A 12,590-nucleotide genomic window follows, 5' to 3' on the forward strand; every position below is an offset into this window, starting at 1 on the left:
GGACCAGGGGGAGATTTTTTTATATTTTCAGCCATTTCCGAGTTACGAGCAAAAACTGTTTTCTACCCCACGCCCCCCCCCCCCCTAGGTGTCTTTTTAAACCCCTGGGGAAGCCCCTGAGACTCCTGAAGACAGCAGAAATAGAGAGGATAAAAGCCCTGTATGACGAAACAATCAATCTATCTCTGTCGCACACTATAACTCTGTCTCCCTCGCACCCCATCAGACAAAAATGACCGAAACGACCTTCCTTTAAAAAAGCTGGGATTTACCATAATCAGAACAACCCATTTCAATTTAAAAAATATATAAAATGGGTTCTTCTGATGATGAAAAGATTTCGGGAGGAATATCGGCAAATTTATTTTAGAGGAAGAATCCCTTCAACAAATACTGTAAAAAATATTATTATAAATCTTAGGTGATCAGATAACAACCCCGATCTCAATCCCTTACACATGTTTTTGTGGGGACACTTCAACAAAATAGATTACTAACGACCTCAATATTTAAGTATTGAGAGAAAAAATACAGAACGAAATATTTAATAATCCTGAAATCCTGAAAAATACAAACAAAAACCCTGTACCTACATTCTGCGACGTACTAATGACTCACCTTGAATATTAAATAAATTTATAATATTTAATAATATGACGGCATTATCAAATATTTAAAAAAATCATATTAGGTACCTAGGTACTAGCTGTTTAAAATATTATTATGAATTTACTTATGTATCTATTTGGAACTATATTTTCTGCAACATTTCAATACCAAAAAATGAAAATATTAGCTAGGTAATTAATGAAATTATGATTAAATAACCTAACTGTGACACCGATGCAGAATATCCGATCATCTTAAGTTGACTACATAGGTATTCGTTCATTCTATAAAACATTTCTATCAATATCTACATCATACATTTAAGTAAGTAAATAAAGTAATACAGTGTCCAAAATAAATCTGTGCGTCCGCGTGACAAGATTGCCTTACAGGTTTCATGTGTTGCTAGGATACGCATGCTTTGTCTAAGAATGCCGGCCCACTCTATTATTTGAATCTTTCCAATAACTGTTTTACATTGACAATTTATTCATCAATTAATTCACGAATTTATTGTTAAACAGTGTGGTTTTACACTGCTACGGACTTTGTCAAGTTTTTTGACGTATGAATCAGTTCTACCAATGAATCAAAGAAGCAAATAAATTTCAAAAATGTCACCTTTCCACTCATAATTGTAGTGATACAACAGCGGTACCATTCTGACACATATTATATAAATATTAGTGTTGTACTGTACTGTAAATCAGTAAAAACAATGCAAAACTAGTACGACGCCACACAATTATTTTCATATTCCAATAACATAACCTCATTACTGATCTGAGGCTGGAAATCTGTTGGGTTGGTACTTCCGAACTTCACGAAGAAATTGACGAAAATTAGAACATGCTTTAATTCGTCAAAAACTTGATAAATAAATTGATAAAGTTATTTGACAGCTGATTTGGTATATTACACTTGTCCAATTTCTTGATGAAGCGACTTCATTAATTAATTATCAATAAATTGTCAATGTAAAACAGCTTTAAAGTACTGCTGGTGGTGTACTCTATCAGCAATTCGGAAATTTGAAACTGCTGTCCTAATCCAGTAGCTGTCTGGAGGGATAGGTATTTTGTCTGTGATATTAATCAGGGATATTTTCAGTATTATAAAGACCTAATTAGCCAATTTTGCATATGCGATTAAAAATGCAAGTGGACAATGGAACCGGCAAAAAAAATTCAGAAAAATTTAAGGTTAGGTATTATTGATTTTGAGCATTATTCTATATTTTAGTTGCATTATTTCAGTATTTTATTATAATTTCTAACGGCCTCATTGACTATAAATAATATTATATTCAAGTTTCTTTTTAAAAGTGAAAATATCGCAATATGAAAATATTACATATTTAATAAAATAAAAGAAATATCATTTTAGTAATTGCAATAATGGCACAGTAAGTATGAGGTGACTTACATGACAACCTAAAAAATTTCAGTACCAGTCGAGAAAATCATGTATCATCTAGGGCGATTGATTCCTTATTTCAAACAAACTACAATATTATAATATACACACACGTACTATTAACATTAATTAATTAGTGGTGATGATAAGGCAATGTTATTCCGATGTTACTATAGCCAGCCATCATTACCACACAGCAAACTGCTTAACAAACTCCTCATTAACTCTTGTATATGATCTAATGACCATTATTATGATTATACGCTGGATATTATGAATATTATTATTCAATTACATTCAAGCCATTACTAGAACTAGAAAAGCTAAAGTAAATTACTCTTTTTATAAATGATCTAGCTAAATCACTTAAAACACATTTCTTACCCTTAAAAAAGCGATATGCATATGTAAAAAAAAATCAGAAAAAGATAGAACATCTCAAATGTTGCCTGTTTCCATCTTAAACCCCTCATTAAACAACACAAGCCGATAAGATTTTAATCCAACAACATAAATACACTTTCCCAAAGGATTTTGGTGCGCTAAATTCGAATGCGAGGTCCAAATTTCTCAATTGGCTCTGGTTTTCGAAATATTTTAACCCTAAGAGTGCCAAAATCGGGATTTTATTTATATACACGGTGTCCCGAAATTAATGCAACAAAATTTGGTCATATTCTTAAAACAAATTTAGGGAACCGTATTTTTAATTTTTCCAAGTTTTTTACAGCCCCGTGAAATCCGCCTCCAAGAATAGTCTTTTTTTTATATCTCAAAACACTGGAATCTGATAGTGCCACGCTTTTTGGCGGGGAACCCTCTTAAGACACTTTTTCGTAGGCCCCATTGTCTTTGGAGCCGAAAAAATTTGCTCGCATATTTAAATTTCTTAAAAATTATAAGTCCGCTAGAAAGCCATTAAATTTCGAAACTTTTTTGTTCGTTGCTACATTTTTCGTAAAACGCGATGTTTTCGAGAAAAATTTCAAAATGTGATCAAGTGCATATCGCGATTCGCCATTTTTCTCAAAAACATGGCCTTTACGAAAAAAATATCAAGCAACAAAAAAGTTTCTAAATTCAATGGCATTCTAGGGAACCGATAATTTTTAAGAAATTCAAATATGCGACCAAATTTTTTTGGTTAAAAAGACCCAGGAAAGTGTTTTAAGGTGGCCATATCTCTGACGAAGAAATAGTAAAATTTCTGTCGTTTTTAGGTACTGAAATCTTGAAAAGTAAAACGTGTAGAACCAAAGTAAGCACAAAAATAAAATCCTTGGTGTTCTGTTTATTCTGAGGGTTGATTTCGCTGTACAGCAAGAATAAAACGCTCTCTCAACGGTAAAATAAACTATTTTATTGAAAACTAAATTGTGGAAAAAGACGTGTTGACGGTTTGAGGGTTTGCTGGAGAGTGACTGCTCCTTGGCGCCACTCTGCAGGGGTCGTCTTCCGGGAACACCGTGGTGCGTCCGGCGGCGTTCTTGACGTTGTGCTTAAAAATGGGTCACTTGCGAACATGTGTACTCACACACCCCCCTGCCAGTATGGATTCCATCACGGAATTTGCAGTCGGTCAGGGAAACGGACCCTTCTACCGGACCTAGTGGTAATTGCCTTGGGTGTGGTTGGCACGGATAATGGGGCAGAAGTTGATGGAAGGCTATTGTTCTCGTCCCTGGTAGCTGCCGCATCATTCAAACAATACGCAGGTTTGACTCTGTCTATGGACACTTTAACTTCGCGACCACGCACTAGCACCGTGAATGTTTTGTCGTCGCGTTTAATCACTGTAAACGGACCATCATATGGATTCTGCAGTTGAGTTTTAACGCCGTCGGCACGCACAAAAACATGTGTCGCTGTTGCCAAGTCTTTAAAAACGGCGTCTTCTCGCCATGGCGTTTAACTGCGGCTGGACGTAAACTTTCCATATGACGTCTGAGGTCCTTAACAAAATTCGCTTCGGTGCTGAGCTCTTCGTTTGTCCTGCGTGAATGAAGAAATTCTCCGGGTAGACGTAGATGTTGTCCGTACACCATCTCGGCCGCGAATGTCTTCTTTCCATGCTGCACGTATTCCCAATAGCACAGTGGGAAGAATGCTCATCCATCGATCGTTTTGATGGCATTTTATCGCTGCTTTTAATTGGCGGTGAAAACGCTGATAAAAAAAACGTTGATATGCGGTGGTTCGGAGATGAATCGTACCTAGTAAACTATTCAGGCGTCTGAATAGGTGCGATTCGAACTGTTGACCCTAATCCGTCGTTATTCGCAGGGGTGATCCAAATCTGCATATCCAATTTGCATATAAAGCGCGAGCTACAGTTTCTGCCTCCTGATTCTCTAGCGGGATTGCTTCTGGCCACCTGGTGAAATGGTCTACGCAGGTTAAGCAGTAGCGGTAGCCCTCGGATGGCGGCATCACGACGATATCCACGTGGATATGTTCGAATCTCGTTGACGAAGGTTGAAATGAACCTGTCGGAGAAGTCACGTGTCGCGTTACTTTTGCGCGTTGACATTCGACGCAGCAACGTGCCCATCGTCTACTATCACGCTTTATTGACGGCCAGACGAAACGTTGCGTAAGGAGCTTGACTGTAGCATTAATACCGGGATGCAAAAGACGATGCATCGAGTCAAACACTACTCTATGATGTACTCCTTAATTTCGTTGTCATTTTGTTGTGATGCTGCGAGTGCCTCATAGTCGAAAGTCGCGCATATCTCGTTTACCCTGGACAAAGCATCCGCTACAACGTTCTCGCGACCAGCCATGTGACGAATGTCTGTCGTAAACTGGCCAATGAAGTCTAGATAGCGGAATTTTCGCGGTGTACACTGACTTGACTTTTTCGCGAAGGCAAACGTAAGAGGCTTATGGTCGGTGTAAATCACGAATGTTCTTCCCTCGACCATATGCCGGAAGTATTTAACTGCTTCGTAAATCGCACGAAGTTCGCGGTCGTAAGCAGCGTATTTGCACTGAGCTGGGTTGTTTTTTTGAAAAATACCCTAGCGGTTCCCAATCGTTCTCAACTTTTTGTTGCACAACGGCACCAATTGCAAAGTCAGAAGCGTCACAGACTAGAGCGATTTGCGTATTTTCGCCGGGGTGCGCGAGTAGAGCTGCCTGTGCTAAGCTCGCTTTAGCCGCCTCGAAAGCACTTTTCGCGTATTTTGTCCAATTTATGGGTGCTTTCCCTTTCACATCCCCTTTAAGCAGGTCATTCAGTGGCGCCTGGGTACCTGCTGCGTTGGGTACAAACCGTCGGTAGAAGTTAAGGGTGCCAAGGAATTGTCGTAATTGCTTTATTGTCGTAGGCAGTTGGTAGTCTTTTATTGCCTCGACCTTTTCGGGAAGCGGCCGTGTGCCCTCACTTGACACCAGATAACCGAGGAATTTCACTTCGCTTTGTCCGAACACGTACTTTGCGGAGTTAATTACGACGCCGTACTTCCGCAGCCGCTGAAACAGTGTTTCCAAGTGACGTAGGTGTTCCTCTTCAGACGATGAAGCTACAAGGATGTCGTCGATGTACGCGTAGCAGAAATCCAAGTCGCGTAAAACTTCCTCGATGAAGCGTTGAAAGGGTTGAGCTGCATTGCGTAACCCAAAGGTCATATGCGTGAACTCAAATAACCCGAAAGGTGTCGTAATAGCCGTCTTGGGATTGTCTTCTTCCGCGATGGGGATTTGATGAAATGCGCGAATCAGGTAGATGGTCGAAAATAATTTCCTACCTCGAAGAGATTGTGCGAAGTCCTGAATATGTCGCACATGATATAGGTCTGGACGTGTTCGTGCGTTAAGCCTACGATAATCGCCACATGGTCGCCATTCTTCATCCTTTTTCGGCACGAGGTGTAAGGGTGACACCCACGCACTGCTCGAAGGACGGACGATACCTAATTTCAGCATATCGTCGAATTCCTTTTTCGCTGCCCGCAATTTGTCTGGCGCTAATCTACGCAGCTTCTCAGCGACGGGGGGACCAGTTGTTGTTTCGATGTAGTGCCTGGTTTGGTGTTGTACAACCGCAGAGGGAGCTGCGGGACGCGTAATGTCCGAATACTTCTTGAGTAGGCGATGAAACACGGATTCTCCGGAAATCGTTCTCACTGAGGGTGTCGTGGTATGCGCGAGTTGGCCTGGAGACGTAATTTGCGTTGTTTCGTTAAACAGTCCTTTGTTGCGCACGTCCACCAGTAGTCCATAGAAAGATAAAAAGTCTGACCAATTATCGGTTTAGAGACGTCAGCGACGACAAATTGCGATGTAAAACAACGACGCAACCGGAGGTTTAATGTCATTATCACTGTGCCGTACGATTTCACTAGCGCACGCGGATATACACAAAGATCAGCACCCGTATCGACGAGAAACTGGACCTTGGAGTACGTATCCGTAACGTACAAACGGCGCGGAATCGGGCACGGGTCGCTGTTCGCCATCACCGACTGCCCGTCTCGTTTCCCTCGTTTCCCGGACGATACGTGCACGGAGCGCGGTCACCAAAACGTTGGTGATACAAGCTCTGACCACTGTCACTGTCACGGCTTCGCGATCGGTCTTGCGAACGCGATTTGGGTGTTCTCGTCGTCGGTCTCCGCGGTTCACTCTTCGCGAACAGCTTCGTCATTGCTTGCGACATCTCCACTAGTAACTGTTGCTCGATGCGTTTCAGTCTGTCGTCTTTCATTTTTACTATTTAAATTTACTCAAATAAAATGATAACTAAAAAAAGCGTTTGTAAAACACGCGTCTACTGTTATCCTAACCAGACACTTTAAGAATTATTTTCACGTAGGTACTTATAAATAAAAGTAAACACTTTTATATGTATATCTAAGCAAGTAAATGTTATAAGAATATTTACATGTCGAGTTATATATAAAAAAGTTAGTATTTTCGTAGATTTCAGTACCTAAAACCTTGATGGTTTGATGGCGTTTTGTACCTGTTTATTAGTTTTACTGCGGCGTCTTTGAAAATACTCAGTTGGCATGACATAACATTCCTATTATTTGATAAGCTGTAGATTATTCAGTTATTAAATGTTTGAAATTATCTGTCTTTGTGGAAAATACTAACGAACGTTCAAATAAAAACGTGGTCAAGTTGGTTCTGAAAATTTGGACGTAGGGCGTAGCGTATAGCAAATGAACTTAAACGTCATCTGTCAAAGCGCAATATTGCCGCTATCAATTTGAATATTTTCGTTTTAAAAAGCGTTTAAAATGGTGTTTTCTCAAGAACAAAAAGTGTTTATCATAGAGTCCTACTTTAGAAATGGACGCAAGATTGATGGAATATGGAAGTATTCTATTGAGGAATGTTTCATAGAATTTCAAAATCAATTTCCCGGCGTTGTTGAGTACAAAATTTTTCAAAGTGCAGTTCAGCGTTGTGTTAATGTTTTCCGTGAAACGGGCAGTGTAACAAGAAAAGAAGGAAGCGGCCGACCTAAAAAGCGGACTGAAGAATTAAAAGAAAATGTCCAACAAATAATGGAAAATGCGTCAAAAACTTCTGTACGTGTTTTATCACAAATGGTGGGAGTATCAGTCGGTACCTGCCACACAGTGTTAAAAAAAGATTTGCGTTTGTTCTCCTATCGTTTAACTTGTCAGCAAGAACTTCATGAAGTTGATTTTCCGCGACGGGCTGTATTTTGTGAATGATTTTTAAACAACTACGGTGAACTTCATAATATCACCTTTTTTTCTGATGAAGCCTGGTTTCATTTAAGTGGTTACGTAAACTCACAGAATATGAGAATGTGGTCTTCTGAAAAATCAGATAACTTTTTTGTCGAGGGCCCTCTACACGCTCAAAAAATTGGAGTTTGGTGTGCTCTCAATCGAAGGAGGATTTATGGACCTATTTTTTTAATGGTACCTACTCTTACTGCGCAAAGGTATAGAGAAGAAATTATCGCTCCTTTCGTTAACCAGCTGGAAGAAAACGAAATTACAAACTTTTACTTTCAACAAGATGGCGCAAGGGCACATACGGCAGGCGAGACGATGAATATGTTGAGGGAAGTTTTCCAAAATCGACTAATAAGTCTCAATGCTGAACATAAATTTCCACCGAGGTCATGTGATATTACGCCAATGTGATTTCTTTTTGTGGCCTTACCTTAAAAACACTATTTTTGAACTGCCTATTCCTGATTTAAACCATCTGCAGGCTCGACTTACAGACAAGATTCATGAAATTAACAATACCCCGAGCATCTTAGAAAATGTCTTTAATTCTTTGAGGAACAGGTGTGAAAAGTGCTTGGAACAAGGAGGGGGACACTTTCAGCAGCTGCTTTAATTTATTGTTATAACGAGGGGGACACTTTCCGAATTGTTTGTTATTGTTATCACGATTATTCTTTAAAATAAAGTTATATAGTCATTAACGTTATTGAAACTGACAGCTGCTATACAGCTCGTTGAAAAATGAGGTTATGTTGGTCGCTATAAGCTACTCCCTACGTCCAATGTGTCAGAGCCAACTTCGACCACGTTTTTATTTGAACGCCCGTTATTTAAAGAATACGGCGCCCTTAAGAGGATTCCCCAAAAAGCGTAGCACTATCAGATTCCATATGCCATAAAACCCCTGTCTACCAAATTTAGTGATTCTCGTACAACAGGGTTCTGAAATATAAAAAAGACTATTCTTAGGGGCGGATTTCAGGGGGCTGTAACTCCGATAGAGGAGGCCACTTGACAAAAATATAAAATACGGGTCCCCTAAATTTGTCCTAAGAATCTATGACCAAATTTTGTTGCATTAATTTCGGGACCCAGAGGGTATTTGAGGTTATGTGAAGTATGTACACGAAAAAGTATTTTTTTTGCTGAAACCTTTAATGGGGTCTTAAAGTAACTACTATACTTCCTTAAAACAAACTTGGATTTATCCCGATACCATTTTTTGTCTTTGAAAAATCTCATGTTGAAATTTAGTAGTTTGATTTATTTCTCGATTTCTGAATATACTCACAACGCAGCGCAGTTTAGGGTTTTTGAGCTTAGGGTTTGTGAGTTTGGGATTGAGCGTATTAGCCTCTTTTGCGTGTAAATGCATGTCCAGATTGATATAATGCGTAAAATATCGACCATATATCGAATTTTTATGCATTTTTTAAAGTTTATTGCAAAATTTGACGTGATAGAGTATTTTGAAGTTTAGATTCATGATCAAGACCCCACAAACATGTAAGATTCCTACTTCCGGGTGCCGATGAATTTATGTTTATGGTGCTGTGTTGTCGGTATATTCAAAAATCAAATAATAAGTCAAACTACTAAATTTCAATATGCGATTTCTCAAAGACGAAAAATTATGTCGGGATAAATTAAAGTATAGTACTTTAAGACCCCATTAATGATTTTAGCAAAAAAAAATTACCTATCGATGTAACATAACCTCAAATATGTCAAAATATAGCGATTTTGGCACTTTTAGATAAGGATATCTCGAAACCAGAGCCAATTGAGAAATTTGAACCTCGGATTCGAATTCGTAAAAGTACATTATGGTGTTTGGGTTAGAGGGTCGTTCAAATTTTTTTTGGACTGTGTAATTTTGTACTAGACTTTGAATTTTGCTCAAAATGTCCACCTCTAACTTCAATACATTTATCAATATGTTTATTAAAAGATTGTCTTATTTTAAAGTATAAATCCTTAAGGCGAAATTACTGCAGCATTTAAAACATCTTCCCAGGTGTTTATAGTTTCTTCATAAACAACTGATTTCATGTAACCCCAAAAATGGATGTATCGGCAGTCTATCTCACATTTATGTACATACAATTTGAATTAAGATGTAATTTTAATTAGGTACGAATAATACTTAATGGAAATTAGCATACAAATAACAGCAATAAGACAAGTGGAAAACGTCAATTATTTGATTTTCGTCCAAACTTTACCGCTAAATTAATAATAGGTAGGTACTTACTTAATTGTAATTTAATTCAACAGCATTGGAAGTTTCAAAGCCAAATATCTCGAAAACGGTGCGAGACAGATAGTTTCATAAAGTAAAAAAAGTTGGAAAATTTGATACCAAAGATGAGATACCTTAAAGTACACAAAAGTTATGTCGTTTTTAACACATTCAATCTACTGCACCTAGCGCCCTCTATGAACTTTAACCAAAATATGAACAGATTTCAATTTCTCTACTTAAGAACTCCAAACCCCAAAATTTTGCGAGGATACTTGCATTTGTTAAGGAATAAATGAAAAAAACACTAAAATAATATTTTACATTTAACACCCTGTATCTCGTTAACTATCAACTTCTGGACTAAGGTAAGTTCGGCTAAATCACAATATTTTTGCTTCGGGAATCTACCCATGAATTTTGACACATTACCTCGGGACCGCTTTACTTTTTTATTATAGAACGGGATAAAAATTCAAAATATCTTGAGTATGGTTATTTGTAAGTAAAAATGTAAAAAAAAATTCTATTGAAAGATTAAACACATTTTGCACATTAAAGTTCAATGTTCATTGGACTTATTTTCTGTCATTAGGGAATTTGCTGTTAATCACTGACTCCATTGTAAGTTTGGTTATCTAACAGTCGCGGTCACGTGTGACTCGGACATTTATGAAGGCACTGTATATAAATTTATTATTTATAGTAATATTTTATATAAATATAAATAGAGTATGAGCGCACTAACAACTTTTTAGTGCAAAGGCAGTTTTCAACATTTTTAGAAGCTTGCTGGAACAAAACTAATATTTATTTATATTTTTTTTATAATAACTGATTTTATTGTTCAAATGCTGGGACCACGTTTATTGAGAACGAAGTTCTTATGTACAAATTTATTTTTTTTCTCAAAATTTTACCCTGTATAAATATTTTGATGTACTTGTTCCGTACCTGGACATGTGGAACAACATTTTCCTGGTTCAGGCGGCAGAGGGTTCGCACAGGGCGTGTGACAATGCAAATCCGACTCGGTAACAACACCTGCTTCACATCTTAATACTTTACATGCGTTAGTAGAGCTCGTCCATTCCGTGTGACTTGGGTGATAAATGCCTTTATAAATGCAACCTGGGAACAAATAACGCTTATGAGAAAGTGTGCAAATGCAGAGAGTCATTAACAAGTTAATTGAAATGTTATCTAGATTCTTATATTCTTATGTAACTTAATTTGAAACAAATGTTGATTGTTTTAATTGAATTTCAAAATAATGCTACCCATTTATTTCGGATATGTTACGATAATTTTTTCAAACCCTTTTAAGTTATAAGTATCCGTTTAACTAACAACTTTAAAAATTAAACTAATCTTTTAGTTAATAATTAGCTTATTTAGTTTTACATGCCTAATATTTTATAGTGTCCATTACAAACTTACCTTTACATCGTTTGCAACAATCATCTTCTACTACTAAATGACATTCATCTATCCTTGGACACACATTATCGCATTCGACATATCCATTCTGTAAGAAAAAAGTATATATTTCTCTGGTATTAATATTTATTCTGATTATATTTTATAATGAATGCACAAGATACAATATTTACAATTTAGGAAACAGTTAAAAGTTGCTTTAAAAAATTGCACCAATATCAGTTGCAACGTACAGAAGACAAATAACTTATACGATACATGTTATTATAGGTAGTGTGTAAATTATTGGTTTTGTTATCTATTCTAGCCAAGTTTGGCTGCAATTAATGATTATACTATAAGTGATAACCATAAAAAATAGGTACTTCAAAAACATTAAATGCATATAAAGTAGGTACCTAATCAAATAGCAGAATAACTTTTCTTGGTTTTAATTCCTCAAAATTATATTAGAATGTGGGACAGATTAAATTAAAAATTAGTAATTCTCATTATACAGGATATTCTAATATTATATGTACATAGGACTACGACATATTCTTGGGATGAAAATGAAACAAATTGAATAAACTTAGCAGCTATCCAAAGTTGCTTCTTTTCTTTAAAACTAGTGAAAATTGGTATTTTTTTTAAACAACTCTTAAAATATTTTATTCGATTTAAATGAATGTTGGTATGCTTGTGGTGGGTACACATGTCCGCAAGTGACCCATTTTAAGTATTACGTCGAGAGAGCCAGCCTGACGCCGGACCTAATTAATAGTTGCAAGGACAAAGAACAGACGCGGGACGCACCAGGGTTTCAGGAAAGGTCCACGACAGATTGGCGCCGGGACCAGATACATATACATGTGAGCGACTCCATACCAATACTCTCCAGCGAATGGTCGCCCCGACAACACTTCTTTTTCATTAACTTTGTTTTCAATAAAATACTTTTATTTTTACTGTTGAGAGATTTATTTTGCTGCATACCCCAAGCAACCCTCATACTTATGTACATATATCACATTTTCTGTACAATAGTTACAACAATGGTTTTTATTTTGTATTTATTATGTATTTTATTACCAATAATAATAATAATAATAATAATAATAATAATTAAAGATGGTAATAATATTAGTAATAGTAATAGTAGGTAAAATAATAAATAATAA

The 12,590-nt window shown here is 37.0% G+C and overlaps 1 protein-coding gene across 1 annotated transcript in view; it reads right to left on the bottom strand.

The window, feature by feature from the left end:
* The window catches only part of LOC108904651 (BMP-binding endothelial regulator protein), a 268,993-nt gene that overhangs the window by 23,319 nt on the left and 233,084 nt on the right, over window positions 1-12,590 (bottom strand). The window contains exons 3-4 of the mRNA XM_018707285.1: window positions 11,431-11,518; window positions 10,945-11,121 (exon numbers count right to left, since the gene is read on the bottom strand). Coding sequence (XP_018562801.1) covers window positions 10,945-11,121; window positions 11,431-11,518 — 265 coding nt within the window. The remainder of the gene's footprint in view (window positions 1-10,944; window positions 11,122-11,430; window positions 11,519-12,590) is intronic.

The sequence above is a fragment of the Anoplophora glabripennis genome, unplaced genomic scaffold (assembly GCF_000390285.2).
Source record: "Anoplophora glabripennis isolate ALB-LARVAE unplaced genomic scaffold, Agla_2.0 scaffold210, whole genome shotgun sequence".
NCBI lineage: Eukaryota > Metazoa > Arthropoda > Insecta > Coleoptera > Cerambycidae > Anoplophora > Anoplophora glabripennis.